General features: G+C 36.1%; 1 protein-coding gene across 4 annotated transcripts in view; it reads right to left on the reverse strand.

The window, feature by feature from the left end:
- LOC145941311 (retinal guanylyl cyclase 2) overlaps nucleotides 1-19,968 on the reverse strand; it is a 49,723-nt gene that overhangs the window by 27,417 nt on the left and 2,338 nt on the right. For 3 of the 4 annotated variants that reach the window (XM_083047369.1, XM_083047368.1, XM_083047372.1), the window contains exons 2-3: nucleotides 7,890-9,544; nucleotides 1,361-1,726 (exon numbers count right to left, since the gene is read on the reverse strand). In XM_083047369.1, the coding sequence (XP_082903495.1) occupies nucleotides 1,361-1,619 (259 nt within the window). In that variant the 5' untranslated portion in view covers nucleotides 1,620-1,726; nucleotides 7,890-9,544. Of the gene's footprint in view, nucleotides 1-1,360; nucleotides 1,727-7,889; nucleotides 9,578-19,968 lie in introns of those variants that run through there. The other variant, XM_083047371.1, reaches the window with a different exon arrangement.

Consider the following 19,968-nt stretch of genomic DNA (forward strand, 5'->3'; position numbering starts at 1 on the left):
CGATGATCAACCATCTCGCGTCCGCTATTTGAGCAAAGTTTCGTTATTTCCGCGAAACGCATATCAGCTGTTCGAGTCCTCTTCGCTGACAGGCCGGCACTTAGCAGTCAAACGCATAGCAGGCCATATCTAGATTTGAATACGTAATTGGATTATCGGACACCGCGTGATTCATGTGCATGTAAATTTAGAGCCGCTTGATACTGCGTTACGGAAACGCGCGAATGATTATATTACGGTCGTTCTATATATGTATATATATGTACAATATATAAAATATATGTGCACATATATTGTACATATATTATATGATGGATATATGTAATATCATATATATTCTGCGTGTGTACAGAGTGAACATTACATTAAATATTAACATCGTATCGTATCTATCACGTACAGTGAACATACACAAGGGAGTGACTATAATTAATTAATTGCGCGAAAAATAACTGCCGCGTTACCGCGGTAGCAATACCGGTTTGATTAATTGACGTATTTGAGATTACAATCTGCACACCGTTTCTTTTATCGTTAATTTCCGCTTGTAAATTCTCGTGTATAATTAAATGTCAAAATATTATTTATCAATTACTCATAACTTTTCGAGTATTATTCGTATTAAATTAATAATGTTTAATGATCAGTATTAGAAAGTTACAACGTGAAAGATACTTCGAAATTTTTTGTGAAGCCTATTTTAAAACATAAATTAAAATTCAGGATAAGATTCTATTTGTCATTTGTTGAGTTTTTATTTAATACGTCATTATATTTTGATACGTAGATGTACATTTCATATGTATATGTATTCTGATATTTTCAAGTATTTTTCATATATATATATATATATATATATGAAAAATACTATATATATATATATATATGAAAAATACTATATATATTATATGAAAAATACTATATATATATATATATAAAGGCTTTAAATTATAATTCGACAAAATTTCGAGAATTTATTTTGCAAGCTTTATGTGTCATGAATGTGTAGAAAACATAAAATACATACAAATCAAAATACATATACATTAAATTTTATCGTAAATTATAGATCGTCTAAAGAGACTTTTACAGAATATATTATAAATGGAATTTGCTCGGGGGAGAATTATCATTTAAAAAAAGCTTAAGAAAAAAGTAATATCCTTAATATGTAATTTTCTAAATTATTCTATCCCGCTATATTAATTCGTGAACAATAAAAGCATCATAAAAGTTACATCCATAAAAGTTTTATATCCGAGAAATTTGCAGTGTTCTCTCTCGCGATTCATTTATACTTTAGGACGGCGAATCGTATCGACAAATTCACTCGAGTAAGTAGCAATACGTATATACTCACGGGATCTCGGCATCACGCTGATCGAGAGCTCGCCGATCACGTCCGGCGCGGCTAAGTGATCCTGTATCTCGGTGACGTTGATCTCCTGGTCGCATCTCTCGCCCAGGAAGACCATCACGTCCCCGCCGCGGGCTACCTCCGTGGAATAGGTGGACGTGCACGAAATACGAGCTGCATCGGCCGATGAAGGGGGAAAGCACCCGGATAGGATCGCGATCGGGAGCCACCACCGGAACTGGCGAAAACAATTCCCGGCCATGGGCCCTTAGACCCCTGCCGATCACGACGTCACTGCCGCCACGGACGGGAAAGGGCGAGACCCTGCCCTGTCGATTCGCCCCCTTTCACCCTCGCCTCTTTCTCTCTCTGCGAAATACGTAAGCGACTTATCGACTTAACTATTCGGTTCTCGATTCGATGACAAGATATTCTAAACAGATGATAGAAGAAGATTAACTTTTTTGCGCTTGAGACTTTTATAGGAAGAAGTTTGTTCAAGTTCTATTATATTGATAATAATAATCATTAATTATGCTAACAAATAATAAAAATAAATAATAATTATATAATGATATAATAAATAATAATAATAATTACTATTTTGTGTTTGTGATGAAACAATCAACGGTGAATTTGCGATATAATACCCGATGCACTAATCTCGTGTTACTCCCCCTCATTCTCATCATCCTTCAAGATCAGATTCAAGTACGCATATATCGCGAAGACTCCCTGTTGTACGCGAGAAAATGCGCGGAGTTGATATTATTGCGAGCCAGGAGACGCGAGAGATTCTTTGTTTGCCGCGGAATACGTGATAAAACGCGAGCGTGTTTTTCTTTCCTTTAATGCCATGAAAACATGCAGCCCCGCGGCGTAATTAGCTCTTTGACACGCCGAATCCACCGACACGGGGTGAGATTTCTCTAACGAGTCGTGAGCTTTTTCACGCGCGAGTCTCTGCAGAAGCTCTCCCTTTCTTCTCGCTTTCTGCGGGAGCATCTGTGATGACGTACGGATGTACTCTAACGTGAAAAATTGCGAACAAAGTTATATGAACTTCCGCAACTCCGACAAGCAACAGGCAATCGGGGCATCTCATATTTATTAATAGACGAAATATTGTTTTCTTTTACAATGTAAATCTTTTGAAGAATTTTTATATGCTCAAAGTAACGAGAGAAAATTGAGAAACATATAGATGTTTTAATTTCCTTCTCTCATCCACTTCGATTAGCTTAGATAATTAATTTTGTGATTTTTTTACAATAAGTTGTTTGCAGTTATAGGCAATTGATTTTATAAATTCACAATATTTTAGTACTTTTGAAGTCAGTTTCAGATTGAGTATGGTCGTCGCAGATAAAAATGCGAAAATATAATGTAAAATTTCTAATTACATTTTATTCATTATAATCAGAATTACGAAGGTTAAATGTGTGTCGCCGTCGTTTGATGAATGTTAAAATAATTATTTTATGCTCGCGCGTTAACCATTGCGCCCTCATATTGACGTGCAATATCGTTAATGTTGTCGCCGCAACGAAATTTATAGAGCGACTGAGGAAAAGCGGGGAAACATGTTGTGGAAACTTCCAAAGTGAAAAATCACCGAAAAAAGTCGTCGTCGTCACGATTTCCCGTGGCCCTCGGTCAATCCATCAGCTTTAAAACCTTTTCGGTGGAACGCGCGCAAGGATAAAAACAACAGAAAACTGCATCCTCAAATTTTTTACATTGAAAACATACTGGTTTTCGCGTCGTAAAAAACTATGCGCTAACTGCGTACATTTTTTTGCCAACGTTACTGCGCGATCAAAAAGTACACAATACATGTGTTTTTACACCGTCGTTGTAATCGAAACAAATTCTGTTTGTAATGCCACTCTTTTCGGACAGGTTATAACTAGATAAAAACTAATTGTGCTGTCCGTTGACACACGTACCGCTACAAAGGCCACATGTGAACTTCTGATATTTATCGAATCACTTCTATTTAATCGCGTGATTATATCGTTGCTTGTTGGTTCGATCCCGTATCGGATTATGTATCAATGATGAATATGCGCTGCCTAACGTCTCTTGAATAATGCCAGGTACCTATTGTGCTTTGCTAAAGTGCATAATTCGACGTGTTCTGCATTTTTCACCTCACTGATTAATCTTTCTGTTAATGTACACTTTATCCCTTTGTTTATCCCTTTGTATGGGTATCAACTGTTTTTGCGCTGTGACAATTTTTTTACAGTAGCTGCTGGGCATCGAACTTTTTTTTTCCATTATATTTTAGGAGCTTTCCGAATATACACAAAGGCCCTTTGTATTTCGTTTCGGAAAAACGTTGCGATGCATTTTTAACAGATTTTGGAGACCCGGAATGCTCGTTCAGAAGGCGATAGAAGCATTTAACAAAAGAATTAAAGCTATCGCTACATAGTTGAATATCGCCCGTGCATGACTTGTCTTCTTTGTACGATTTCAAAAAAAGAAGACTTGAATTAAAAAAAAAATCTCGTTGAAAATTCTTCGAAAATTGACGATTCATTGATATCCAAATAACTTGTAGCAGATTATGTTTGAAAGCATCGATACGTTCAACTCAATATTACATATAATAATGGTAATTTCAAATACACGATAAAATTTGATATTTTTTACTCCTAACTAATTTATTGAGCAATATTAAAATAAAATTAAAATGCGTAACGCTGATTTGTCGAAATTAATTTTAAGCCGTGAACAATTAAAAGCACTATGCTGTTACATTTTATCTATAAATCTATATAAATATTATAATATTCTCTTCGGGATAAATAAGGGCAACAAAAAGCTCTTAATAAGTTCTTGAAGGAGAGATTTTATCGATATCTATAACAACCTTTCGCGCGAAATTTGTTTGTTGTATTAATACCTATTGGCAATGATAATTAATAATTACTATCATTATACCACATTTCGAGAAAAGTAAAGTGCACTTTATCCCATCGTGACGGAATATTAAATTGGTCCTCGGGCCGGATATCGATGGAGAAATCGGAGATGGAACGTGCAATGACGGAAATAGACAGATAAATTTTTTCGATGGAATAAGGAACATTATTTTCTCTCGAAACTTCTGTTTTTAAAAAGTAGTCGAGCCTCACGTACACGAGGCCCATTTATGTTGTGAATGCGTCTGAATGAAGGGGTTTTTATCTCCGGCTGCGGAAGATTCAATTCGTGTATAGACTGTAAATCTGTTTTCCGCGAGCTTATTTAAAAATTCCTCCAAATACTCATACGAGTGCTTTACTCTTGCGCGGATGCAGAATAATTTATTTTCAACATAATCCTCTCGTAGACTTGCGTGAACACGTAAAACACGTCCGAAAGCTTTTCATCTCTTTCGCGATTGAGATATCCGGGTCGAGCCCTGACTCTCTACATATATACAATTGTTGCAGACAACATCAGGGCGCGTTAGTCTCAATTTACGCGGACATTTACGATCGACTAGGAGCTTGTTACGTCGGGAAAATTGCCGTGATGTAATTACGGAACGCGTAACGCCGAGTTATTATCGTTCACACAGTACTGATTGAAGACGATCGCGCTGGACCGATGCTTCGGATTTTCTCTTCTTCTCGTTAGTGGGGGTATGAATATCCCGATACCGGTAATAGCAGATTAACCAGAGAAATACGTTCAACACCCGCGAGGCGTTTCGTGATTTCCGGAACGAAAGCTCCGACAACTTTCGAGAAACCGACGCCGAAATGAGAGCATCGGTTTTTGATGAATATAATTATATATTCGTACAATTTCCGGCGGACGGGAGAAAGCTTCCCGGGATCCGAAAAGCGCGAGATTATCGCGCGAATCAACATTGTAAATTGAAAATGTACACGTAACGTCGAAGTGGAAAGATAGAAGATATCGAGCCTACGTTGAATAAAGATGATGCAATTTTTCTTGAATTTTTTAGTGGTTCGCGCTAGTCAAAATTTGTCGCTTTTTCATAGATAACAGTAAGAATTGAAAGTTTTTCTGGAACATTTCCGATCGATTATTCGCAAGAAGAACTCTACTCAAACGATTACTTTTATTCCGGTAAATCCCTTACGCTGGATTCATTTTTATCCCCAAGCAGTGTGTTTCTAAGTCAAACATGTTTTATTAAAATGATTAAAGGATATCAGCGAATTTTATTAAAGAATTAAATTAACTACTAGATAAAATAATGAAGAAAGAGCATGAGAGATGTATATATTATCTCAATTTTAATTTCTATGAATATATAATGTCGGATATGCATCAGTACTTTACGTAATCCGATATGTTACTCATTATTCCGTTATGATGTTACATTGAAATCGTATTATATTCATACGCGAATCGATTCTCCAATTATAGAGTTAAGTCCGACTCTCCATTGTTAAGTCTCAGTGGAAGATTCTTAATATTACATAAGCCACTTTCGCGAGATCACAGACACAATTCCATTATTTCTTTCTACATCTTCGTTATACTCTTTTATTCGGATCAATATGTCGTTCGCTTATCATTAAAATTATATTATTCCTCCGATCTAATTGAATTATGCTTCATCTGAAATTTAGCGCAATTACTTATTATTTGATCCAATTCAACAAGTTTAAGCTTGATTTAGAATTTCTAAAAAATTTTACTTTTGAATAATGCATTTTTTAGTACTAAAAGAACGTCCTTAATGAATTGTTAAAAACATTTATGAAAATATATAAATTATGCGTAATTTTATGTTTTATATTTTCTATCTTTAAGTGTATCCTTAAATAAGCATACCTTACTTTATATTTTTACACATATTTTATAATATATTATTTATTCAAAAATGTGGATTTTTTAAATATAAAATTGTATTTTTCTAAATAATATTTTTATATTATATATTATTACTCTTTCGTTCTTTTCAAGATAACTCTTCAAGTTATCAAAAACATTCCATATTTTTGATCGAAACTGTACGAGCAGCGTCTGCCTAAAGCAACTACTAGATCACTTAATTCCTATAGAACTGTAAATTCCGGAGGCCGACGACACATTGTTGGCACATTGAATCCGGTTCAATTCCCGTCAACTGTGGAAAGAATGAGATCAACAGGTGACGAATTCACCGTGGCATAGAGCAAGATAAATTAGCGGGCTTGAGAAATTTCACATCGACAAAGCTGTTGCGCTGCTTTCCAACGATTCAGAAATAAATCGCTGCATCGCGAGCACACGGTTCATTTACTTTGGACGCGTAATTTTGCCTGTTTCAAATAAAATTTTATACGTGCAATTCATTTACGGAAAAATTCTATTAAAGAAATTTAATTCATTGTACCCTTTGTATCGAAGCTTATTAAATGAAAATTTTTAATTAGAGTAATTTTCGAATTAAAATGAATTAAATAATAAATTAAAATATAGAAAAATTATTTTAAATATTATTATTTAAAGAAGATATTTTAATGCATTTTTATGATATCTAATTTTTTAATGTAAATTTTTCATTTAAATATAAATTTCTCATTATTACATAAATTATTAAATAGTTAATATATAAATAAAATAGTTTACATATAAAATGGAATAATTTATAAATTATTTTAAGGTAATTAATGATGTTTTTAAAATTTGAAATTTTTTGAAAGATTTGTATAAATTATAAAAGGCCAAATCAGAGATAACATTAAGCATAAATAACACCATATGATCGCATAAAGCATAAAAATGTCAAATGATTACAAATGCAAAAACAAAGTAGAAAATTTAAAATTTGTAATTATTTAATCTACTTTTTTTAAATTCTTTATTGCATATTTCATGAAATTTTTCTTTAATTATATCATTATTTAACTCATGTTTATTTAATTCTTTGTTTCACAGGTAGTTCGCCCGAGGGTAAATTCTATTCATTTTTCTTTCTTACACAATAGTCTTTTCTTAGAAAGGAAAGGAGAATCTTCTAAATTTATGATAACTAAATGTTGACAAATAAGATAAATACAAACAAGGTTTAGTTATTTTTAATAATCGTGAATTGCAAGTTAGAAAATCGGGTCAACTGTTGTACTTCTGTATGCTTCTACGTAACTTTGGAACTAATATTGATACATTGCTAAAACAACAATAGAAACATATAGCTGTGTCAATATTGTATTGGTTTAAAAAGTATACTACATCTTAAATATAGAATATACTTTTTACCAGAATATATAACATAAAATAATCAAAGAATTTAAAGAAAGAATAAGAAAAATCACTTGTACTTCTGTTAAGGAATTAATCTTGTCTAATGATCACATTAGATCTCATGATTGTCATTAGACAAGATTAAGCCTTAGTCCTTCGATATATCGTATTATTTAAATATTTTATCATGTATAAATGTTTTTGTAATTTTTCATATGTCACACTGCATAATTCATAAGATGCTTTATACTCATAATAAATATAATGTAAAAGTTCGTGCTTTGATGACTTTTGGTGGACAAATTTTTTTATCAAAAGAAAAGTCACATACCTGAGAAGCACTACACGTTGGATGACGAGAGACTCGTTTCTGTGGGTCGACATCTCGCGGATCTCCGCTTCTACATGATGACGAGCACGTTTATGCGTTGCGTTTTCTTCCTCAATTAAACGCTCTTTCATGCAAGGCGAATGAAAATAGCTCCTCTTAAAATGGATATCGCGCGATCCGCCTTCGCGCCTTCATTTTTGCTACATCTTGGCGCGTCGTCGCCACAGGAAAAACACTGCGTCATGCCTAGTTTTTAGTTTCGTCGGAATTTAAAGTCCCGTTAGCGCACACGGGGAGATTCGACAGAAGACCGCGAAACATTGACCTAATTTATGGCAGCAACAGTTGCGCCATTATTCCCATCGCGATGCTCGCGATTTTTATTCAAGGTTTTATCGAACAATTTCCAAATTCTTCTCTCGTATTTTTTTCAGGTCCGCTGGTCGTTGACGATTTTATTAGATATCCGCAGTTTAATCTTTCACAGACGATACAGTCACATAATTTTATCGGCCAAAGTATTTAAAATTCGAAACAAGTTTTATTCGCGGTATTTGGAGTATTTGGACTGTTAATCTAAAATTTTTCGAATTCAACGCGAATTAGAGATGTCTTTATGGCCGAACAGCAATCTTCTAGTTCGTTAAACTTGCTCGATCGGGAGGGTGGCTAATCTCGAGTTTTGCAGCTATATCCGTTTGTACAAATTGCAGTCATTAATTCGCCTCTGTCTCTAATATTTCCATCCTTATAGAAACACACACACATACTTCTGTTCACAGATTGCTCTAGTTTCGAGTAGTCGATGATTGTTAAGCTTTCTGTCCCTCGATTGCGTTCCCTCATGTACGGATTGTCCCATTTCCGACAACTCTGTTCTTCTAGAAACATCGTTATCTACGTATAATGTCCATATACACGTTATCGTCGGGATATATATATCCGCTTCAAGTTTCCGATCCAAGATAGACAAGATGGCTAGAGCAGGAGGAGAGATCTCTTAGCTCCGATCACTGCCAATCAACGACAACAACATACGCTCGTTTTAACCACGAGACGATATCGAGCGTGCTATTTCCGTGCCATGATGTTCCGTCCGTCCATGATATCGGAATGGCCGATTCGACCTTGACTCCGATCGTTCCACGGCTATACATATGCATAAGGGTCCATTCCCGGAAGTGTCTATTCGCGGGGGATGTATCGACCAGAGAGAGAGAGGACGACGATGGCGACGCTAGGGAGAACGCCGTGGAGGATCGAGGTCGTTGTTTTTCGGGGCTGTTTTCGGGGAAGGAAGGAAGGAAGGAAGGGGCGAGAAGGGGCGAGAAGCGCCGTCGCTTCTCGAGCACTCGGTGGTGGGTTCGATCCCTCGACGACGCGACTTATTCGTCCCAATTCCTCGTCGCGAGTACGTCCGATGCCGGCCACCGTCTCATCCCGGCTAGATCGGCACCGACGGATGCGCGGGGCGACATCTGATCCGAACGGTCCTCACATCACGTCGCAAGAGCACTTGGGGCGAGAATATCTGGGGCAAGCTGCAAACACCCGAAAATCACTGACGGGAATTAATACCGATTACGTGACGTGACGTACGGGAGGCAGCGATGACTGGTAGCAGGCGGAGGGCTTGTGCACGCTCGTAACAGCATCTGTAACAGATAATGAAAGCCGGTAATTGCGAGCTGCCGATATGATTTTCGGTTAATCCTGTACCTCGGGCTTCCGTGGTATTACGCGATACGTGCGGAAACAATAAACCCTATTCATCGACCGAACGGAATATTGTTTGGATGCTTATTAAGGGAGCATTTATCAAATCTGTCAGAAATTTCATGGAAGTTATGTATGTATATGTATATACGAAACGCGGATGGGATTTGGTACTGAGGCATTTGGATGGAGCATCATAATAATATGCGCAAAAGCGGATGATAACCGGTACTTAAAAGTTACCAATCGTATATCGGAGGATTAATGTCGAGTTCTGCCAGGAGACGTTATGGATAAAATTCGTTCATCGAAAATAGGATATTTCTCATTTAATACCCTATATCGAGCTGACCGTTATCCGGATATGCTGAAAATGCATCTTGTTAAATTTATTACAAAAGTTGGTAGCGATTTTGCGAGAGCTATGAATAAAGATTGATACGATACTCGCCATGTAAAAGCGCCATGCAGCTGTAGTAGCTAATGAAAGCCCGTGACTACGAGCCTCGATTAATCCCTGACTCGATCCTATCTGTGTTCTGTTTTCGTTACGTGTGACGGACTGAGGATAAGTTAATTAGCTCCCAAGGACAAAGTATTTCATTAAGTACTAAATTGAGAGTGGAAGTATTATCTGACTACAATTATGGCATTTTGTAGAGAAATTAAAGAAGAAAAATTATAAAAGATAAAATTATGAAATTATGAAAGATGCATATCTGCAATGTGTCGTGCTCCGCAATAGAATTAAGTAGTTAGATTCTTAGAAAAGCACTTAAAGTTTTAACGTAAAACGTCTAATTTAACGCTACTGTTGTTTAGGCAGAAAAAGAAAGTTTTACAATATTAACATCCATTAATGTGATAAAACAATTGTATGTATGTGTTTGTTTTTAGAATGCACATTTCAAGAGCGTTAAAATTAAAGAAAAAAATAAAGAAAAAAGCTGTATAATCGTCGCGCAGATAAGTACATAAATTCGCTAAAAAAATTTATCGAATGATATAATGCATTTGTTTTATTCCAATGAGCTCGTATGCATAAGCTGATTCATATTCAATGAAATGAGCCGTCGCGGAAAAATAGGGGATGACAAATTTGCAAATAAAATTATGCGATTATGCGAGAATCTCGCAATGTGTTCCGCGATAATGAGTAAAGTTTTTCGATTATATCTGACGTGTGCATTCACAGAATCGTGAAATGTAATAATATAATCGACTTCTTTTCGCCCATCGTGAAATATGGATATATACCTATACATATAATGCGAATGTATCATTAATAAACGTATAATATGATTTTTCCCAAACAAATTGATCTCGAATATCTCGAGCAAAGGTCTCATCTTTCGTTCGTGTAAACTTATCTCTCCTAATGCGAAATGACTACACCGTTATTAAACTTCGGAAACAGATGCAAGTTATAACGTTTAGAAGAATGACGTAAGAGAATGCAAGAGATCCGTATAATGCTATACGTGTTTTTATACGCGAAGGAGAGTCTTTAAAAATAGACGATATCTTTTTTAAAAAAATTTTCTCGATTCATTCTCTCACCAGAGAACCTGGAGCACTATAAAAAAAAGACTATACGTCGATAGTCCATTTAAATCCGTCTCTAACATAAATTAGATTGGAGAGCAGAACTATGCGTAAGTCACTTAACTCGGTAGTCAGTTAACTCTCTAAGGGATTAAATAGATCACTTAATCTTCTAGTTTAGTCATTTGATAAGAAACCTGTATAACATTATTCTATTAGATTTAAGGATTAAATCATTTGATGGAATAATATTGTACATATTATTGCACAACTTTGTTATCGCAGAGAATTGAATTTGTATAATATAACACAATAATTAAGAGAAATGACAGAGTTTACGTTATACATTTCCAACTTATAAGCGATTAGAAGAAGAGCTTTTCGCAAATCGAACTTTATAAAGTTAAAAAATTAAAACAAAGGTAAAACAAAATTACATTTTTCTGTTAATTTCAAGTGAAACTTACTTTAAGAGAATTTTAATTTGAAATTTAGTTATAAAGGTATACATAGATATATGATGGATAAAAATTGAGAAAAATAATAATCTCCCTCGATATTTTTTAATAAAGAAAAATCAACTCCTAATTATCAGAGAACATGCTGTTAAAAGAACATTTATAGATCTTGCGGAACACTATATAACATTAATCTCTTTAATGATTGAATCATCTTTCTCCTAGAAACGATTTGTAGTATCGTTTATTTGTTTCAACAATGAAATATCGTAGTTCTTCTTACAAGCGATAATTGATTTTATAACGAGTAACAAACATAACAAATCGCCAATTTCTTATATAAAAGTAAATAAGGAAACGTTCCCGTTTTTTTTTTTTGCAATACGAACAAATTTCGATGATCGTCGAAATTACGACGGCGCTCGTATCGATCGAGATAATGAAAATTAGTCAATCACGTGTGCTTGTATGCGGGAATAATCCCTCAATCTCGCAGTAGATACACGAGGCAACGCGAGCAAATTTACCCCCGTCAAGGTTTCTCGCCCAATTTCCAGCGTTGCGTCGCAATAGTCGTAACTCGTTAGTGGATGGAGAGCTCGCGTTTTTTCGCGCGAAGACATTGCGACTGTAAAGCTCCGGTCGGCGGAAAATAAAGGGAGTCTGTTTATCTCGCGATGGTCTCTCTCTCTCTCTTCTCTCTCGCCGTCGCGCATTCAGTACATTTGTATCTGTCGGCGTCGACAGAAAAATATCGTCTATCGCCCGCGAGACACCGCGAGACATACTTTACGAACATCGCGACGTCCCCGATGGCGTAATCATTTAACGAACACGTTGCAAAAAAATTCACGCTCGTTTATCAGAGGCTGAACACACTACTACGACGAGAAGTCATAGCAGTTGCGCATAAAAAGTTTGCGCGCGTATGTCTTGCACATTTCTTTATTTTTATTATAATTAAAAGTTAACAGTAATATCGTCGTTATAAATTAATGAGATAATTATAATAATAATAATTATAATCATGTTTCTCGTTCTCTCTCTTTGTCTACAGCGTGTCTCTTAATTAGTCACGCCTGGGATCTCAGCATCTGATAACATTTAACGAATATATATACTCTCATTATCTCTCTCTTTTAATTATCTTATAATTAATTTTATTTAGTGAAAAGTATCAATGTAATGTTACATCTACAATTTGTAGGAATGTTACAAATAAATTATTGTTTGCGGTAAAAGAAATAGTTTTGCTAGTTACAAGAAAATTCAATTACAAGAAAAATTAATTAATTAATTAATACCAGAGGTATATATATAATTCCGCCTTATATATATTATTTGAACACCGCGACAAGTCTACGTCCTCTCTCGTATCTCGCGTGTCCGAGAAATGTCATTTGTTTTCCCTCAATGTTTTTTCCCCCGCTCCGCGTCGTCGACGGGAAACTTTGTGCATCGTTGAAGGGAAAGAGTATCCCTCTCGACTTCTCGGAATAGCGAAATTTAGCGGGACTTTCTGGTTAAGAAAGCGAGAGCCAATGTCTTGGAAGACGGTTCGGCCAAGGACGCGAAGTCTCTCCCCTTTGGCGTAATCCTCACTTAATTGCCGTCTATATCCCGACAGTGTACAACTATTTCGCCGATCGTTTGTGCCTTCGGGATCAATAGTGATTTACGTGTCACGGAACGATGTCATGGAGCGCATATTCCACGTAACAATGAGGAAATGTCAGGTGGCACAGGTGGGCTTCGCGTGTGGGTGATGGCGAGTTTGTAAGACAATGTTATGGAAATTTTAGCGTCTTAGCGCTTGTTTGATATTTGATACTGCGTAAGACTTCCTCTTGCAGCATCCTTGAAAAACAATATAATACTTGATGTAAAATATATATATGTGATGCGAATATATAAATGAAAAGAACGCTTTCAGACAAAAGTATTTCTCTTAATTATATCTTATTTGCGAGCGAACAAAAGCATCTCTAAATATCTCACAATTATTTTCGCAAAAGATAAAATTGCGGTTTTTTTTATTAAAATATCGATTTTTCTTAATAAAAAAATAATTTTATTTGACAAGGTAACGATAAACACACTAAATGAATTTTTTGATATCTGTAAAAGCGAGAACACAATAGTATCAAAGATCTTGTGCATAACGTTCGTTATTTCCCGAGATATTAAATTTCCAAAATGTAATGTAACGGCTGTAACACACACGCAAATAACCGATACAAAGGATAGCGCTTTAAAATTATCGACAACGCGGAGTGTGTCTGAATGATTATTGATTTCGCCGCGTTATTGTGACCAGTTATTCAACCGGTGCAAGTCAATCATTTTATATAACGTAACCAACGGCAGAGAGCGTTCCAGTTGTACAAAGCAACAGCAGCCGGTGCAATGAATAAGTTTCGCGAAATCGAAATACGTATACTAAGAAAAAAAGACTGTATAAAAAATGTCTATTATACCAAGGCAAAATAATTGGAATTCGCGAGCGATAAAATAAATCAGACATGGGGGCTGCAATGGAGATTGATATTTTCAATCTTGTGAACTGCAATCGCATAAATTTATAAAGGAAAATATCGTTAACAAAGCTATTCAATATTAATTGATCTATTCCCATGTAAATTTCCAAGATTTATATTATTACATTGGAATATCCCAGAAGTTGCGCTTTTTCTCAAATTGAAATCGATTTTTAGGCATCAATTTTAATCGATGGTCATTTTTAAAAAATAATTTCATAAATTTTTTATATCTTAATAGCTCTCTCTACGCTATACACCTCAAAAATGAGATAATCTATTCGACTAAATGAGAGCTACTTTTTTGCAGAAATTTATCAACTATAACAATTTCGTTCATCTAATGTGCTACGCTAATATCCAGTCGTTCGTAACTCGAAAGTGACTTGCGTGTCGAAAAGTAAAAGCAGCGTCATTTATTTCAATTTGCGGAACGTAACAACCTATTAGTGGTATCATTTGCCTCACTCACGAAAGACTCACGCGTCAAAGCCATCGAGAGAGACTCCGCGCTGTTGTCGACTGCTAGGAAAATATTGGCTCCCCAAGGGAGAGAGAGACTGCAACGATCTGCAATAAGAACGGTTGGGCATTGTATTTCTTATTGAGTGGAGTTGTATGCCCTAAGGAGAGAAACGCTCGCGCATAGCGGAAAAATCATTGCGAGAACCGCAATTGCGAACATAATCTACCATAGCGCAGCTCTTAAATCATTTATTTATCCAACGAGGATCCAGCTCGTCCGGACGTGCAAATTTCAGAAGATAATGCATTCGAGAGGGAGTCATTTTTATTATCGTCGCATCGTGCTTAATGTATCGCGATTAATAGATGAAATACGAATCTGAAAAATTGAAGACCCTACTTTTAAGAAATTATGAGAACGTAGAGGTTGAAAAATAAAGGCTTCGAAACGAAACCAGATGTTATGTTACATTTTTTTCGTAAAAAAATAACGCTCTCTTGTTGTCGTTATCTGTTAAGATTATTTACTTGCAAAGTACTTTCGGCGGGAGAAAAGGGTATAAGGTTCTCTCTCGCTCGAGATTAACGACTGGCTCTCTGTACACCCAATATTTTTAATTCGGCATATTGCGTGGGGGTAGAAGATTTCCATTTCTGTTTTTTTTTGCTCGAAATGGGATGAATTTTTCATTAGCCCAGACACTCTGATGGGAACTACATATTACCTGCTTTGTAATTTCAGTACAGTAGGAAGCATGAAATTGTGCTGACATTTGCTTTTAATTAAAAGCTTCGTCTTTAACGATCGAAAGAGCTGTATTTGTTAAGCAATTTCTTCTGGTAATGGAACCTGATAATCATTACATTATATGTACAGAAAAACCAATTAGCTGAAATTAAATTATAAAACTTGTATTCCTGCTTTCCCCTTTCCCCAGTATTACAATCAAATCTCTTTGAATGTGTATCGAGATAATGAATAATATTACATTATTTCTATTAAAATGTGATTCTGCTTTCCTCTCTATCGCAAAATTAAACATAGATTAACTGTAATTTATTTAGATTAGAAATTCAATTAATTGTATTGCATTAAGTATATCAAATGTCTGTAATTTATTTTATTAACTTTGGGATGACAAAATCATCTCGAAATTGATATTGAAACTGATTATAAAATATAATTACATCTACCAAATATTAATTGATATTTATAAATATTTTTCAATATTTTTCAATTTTCGAATAAAAGAATATTTCAATTTTTCTTTAACGATGCTTTAACGATGGAATAAGATAATTGCTCTTGCCGAAAATTTTCAATTTACAACAAATTTTAAATTACGATTAAATCGAATAAAGTTAACTAAATAATACAGTACAGTTAGCTACATTTTCGAGTGACTTTGTTCGTCGAATTATTTAATTTTCATTACTAAATAAATGGCTCTTTCACTCGGTTCTCTTCATTCTTTGTTCTGTGGTGGAAAGAACATATCCAGTAGTTTGAGGTCGCGACATATAGACATCCGCCCACATTCCCAGTCATGCAATGGCCTCATCACCATCGAGTCTCCCTTGTCTCCGACTCACGAGATTGCTCTGCGAAATGCGGGAACGACTTTGCTGGGTTTCCCCAAATATTTGGCAGGCACAAACCAGACTGCTTAACTTAAAACGTAGCGACGAAAGTTGGGTCGTAACAGTTGCAGCTAGCAACTGTACAGTCTCTCTCTCGTTCTGACATTGTGGCCTAGTTGGAGGAGCGAAAGAGCGATAAAGATGGTAATGTCGATCGACAGCGAGGTTTTCCATTTCGGTAGATATTGTTTCCTTGTTTCGCGATACACACATGTCAGCCATATAGGTATGTAGTTGCGCGAAATCGACTTTGTTCCACTCGGTGCTGCCGCAACAATCGCGTGCTCTCGGAAATTATTAGTTTTCGATCGAACGTCGCGTGTAGCATTTCGGATGAAAATGTTTAGTCACACCGAAAATAACTGACCACAAGCCCTGACAGCGAGTCTATATAGGTCCAGCCTAGTATCCAATCTAGACCGACTTAGGGACAAACTTTTCTACACGGCCTGGAACATAGAGTTTTGGATTTCCCATTTCAAGTCAGAGAGACAGCCTGATATAGAGTAATCCGGGTTATACTCGACTGGTCAGAATCGATATAAATGATGCACGCAGAGGAGAAGAGAAAACGAGATTTTATTCACTATATATTTCGACAAAAAAATATTCTCGCTCTGCTATTAATCAGACACTGTCAATATTATAATCCGACACACGGTTTTTCTAACTACGTGTACTTACCATTATGTACTTTCCACGAATTGATGGAAATCTAATAGCGATAAAATGTTAGCTGTATAAATTCGCGAAAGTTTAATATCAATAAAATAACAGTTTTATTATTTCTGATAGAATCTCAATATCGATAAAATAAAATGGCCTGCACGAGCAATATATATATATATATATATATATATATATATATATCATCACACATACACACACACACATACAGTTAGAAAAAAAAACTTTTAAATTTTTCATACAGAGGCATCGAACGAAAAAGTTAAATATCGACGAATTTCTTCCCTCTTCCTCTCCCCCTTCTCTTACAAAACTCTTCGCATTTTATTCCGCGTCAACGCGCGCTCGTTCCGAGGGGCTGTAAATCACCAACCCTTAAATCCGCAAAGGAGTACGTATATATAAAAAAAATACGGATCTTTTATTTCGAGCCGAGCATATCTGGAGTTCGTGAAAAAAAAATCCGAGCGGAGAACCGAAGTGTTCTCTCTCCTTGTTAGTCATCACGACGTAAACATTTCCCGACATGTCGGGATGTACCCCCTGCCCCCCGTCGACGCTAAAAATACCGGCAACCGAGACTCTTCCAATATCTCTCCTCCTCGTAGATAATTGCCGGCTCATTATATAAAACGCCGCCACAATATATTTTCCGATAGTCGTAACGAAAATATGGCGCGTGTTACTTGTGCAAGTATATCCCCTTGCTCTTCCCTTCACCCCCTCGCCTCTGTTCTAGGTTTATCATCGTCTGCATCGTCCGACGAGACGACGATGAGGACGAAAGAGACGTGCTTTATTTAGAGATTTTATTAATCGATACCAAGTGCCTTTAACGCAGAAATTAAGTCTCCCTCCGGAAGCCGCATATGGGATTCGCCGATTAAGTTACTCGTGTACGAAAGCGGGAACGCGTGTTATCTCGTTTGAAATGATGATAATGGAAATGTGTAGCGATGTGTTATTTTTCAATCAAAGGGCTGAAATGAAACACACACGCGTATTAAATATTCTCGCATTGCTCGCGTATATATGGCTTAATTGTACATTTTACAGTATGAATAATCCGGACTTTTGATCCGGTCGCGCGATACTACTACAATGATATATATATTCATTTTCATTAAATTGAAATCGTTTATTTTCGTACATTTCTCTGTTATAATTGAGAATTTAATACAATTGGGAGAAAATGTGCATTGTGAACTTTAAGTATTTCGCGCCGCAGACTTTAGTTAAAAATCCGTATACATATATATATAAATTTACATCGCCCAGAAAGAGAGCGCTTTATGTGAAATTTTTCACACATGACCTTTTACAGAAAAGTGTTTCAGAATATTTCGCGGACTTAAAATCGCGTTTACGTATATTATTGCAAGTACGCGAGCTTTAAAAATGTAATTCTATTAAACATCCCGCTTGCGAAAAATGTGCGCGTTAAAGCAGTAGTTGCTTATTTAAAAATGCTGATTAAAACATTCGCAAGTTATATATTTCATTTGTCGAGGGAGAGAGATTTTAATATCGATAGTTAGAAACAAAAGGGTGCGCGCGAGTTGAAAATAAAGTTGCCAACTTAATCATCAAATTGCGCACTCGTACAAGTCGCATCGCATAAATCTGTTCTTGAATATCCCCCTTTCTCTCCTCCTCTCATTGTCACGCGATTCTCCATCTGTCGTGAAAATCTAGATCGTCGCTTTTAGTAATGGAGTTACAAATAAATGCGGGAGCACATTTTCCGCCATCGCCGGCGGGGTACTTTCTTTCATTTCGTATTCCGTCCAGGAAGGATGATAATGACGGATCAACGTGACATCCTGAACGACGTATCCCGATAAAGGATACGATCGAAACTGAGACCGACCTTGGACGAACGTTATATTCAATATTCACCGAATGAAAAAGAAAAAAAAAGAAAAAGAAAGTTCTCTCTATTCTAAGAGTCTATATTTCGCGATGGCTCGATTTTTCTCCCGTATCGTTTGCTTTATTTTAGTCTCACTTTCCTTCAGGTCGTCAGAGCGTCAGTTTTAGACGATATTAAACGGGTCGTTTACAAATTGAAGCTAAATATCTGATCACGCTACCTTCATTAATGACAAAAGTTTGGAGAAATTTACGTCCCTTTTGGAGAATTATGAGGTCCTCTCTCTCTCTTTGCGCTTTCACGAATCCTATAGTAGAGATGCCACGTGCGATTTTGGCTCCGGGGTGTATCCTGGACTTTATCTACTGAAACTTTCAGAAGTATAAAGGGACTCTCTCTTTTCCAGGCAAACGTTCGCGTGAACTTTCATCGTTATTCTGGTGCGTGAGTGATAGGAGAAAAAAAAAAATATTTAGCAGCAATCTCACTTTACAAAGCGCAAATGTGTACATTACCATATTCTCATTATATCGCTTATTATATCTTTTAAGGGAAGGGAAATGAGGAGATAAATATTTTTATGACATAATAAATTTTTTCTCTCTCTCATTTCGCGGCTCTCTTACTCTATCTCTCTCATTTGCGACGCTTCTTCCGGTAATCTCGGACAGCGAGATATACGAACCGTAATTCGATGCTATTCATCTCGTTTTATAAAACCTGCGGCCCTTTCGAGTACGCGAGAATTTAATTTTTTTTTTCCCTTCCATTATACGGCGCGTTTTTGAAGAGCGCAGTCCTCTCTTGTAAATGTATTTTGTTTCGCGCTGCAATTTCACCATCAGTGCACCCGGCGGTTGACAACGATTCAAGGTGTTTGAAACAAGAGCGGAAGGAGTTATCCTAGCGGGCTGCGATTAACAAATATCTCGTAAGCCCTCCCCCGTGCAAGTGTCGCCTGTGTACGTTCATGTACGAGAAATTCCTTTGAATGGCGATTCGCGCAATTCTGCTGTAATTTACGAAGAAATTAAATTACGTTATATCAGAGTCAGAAGGAGAGTGAGGAAAGAAAACGGAGTTAAAGCGGTAGTAATTGCGAGAATTTTCTCTCTTTTATCGCGAATTACTAATCTGCGCATTTAAATAATGGAAAT

This window comes from Prenolepis imparis, unplaced genomic scaffold (assembly GCF_030444845.1).
Source record: "Prenolepis imparis isolate NDT839.2.m4 unplaced genomic scaffold, iyPreImpa1.0 SCAF_10, whole genome shotgun sequence".
In the NCBI taxonomy this organism is placed as follows: domain Eukaryota; kingdom Metazoa; phylum Arthropoda; class Insecta; order Hymenoptera; family Formicidae; genus Prenolepis; species Prenolepis imparis.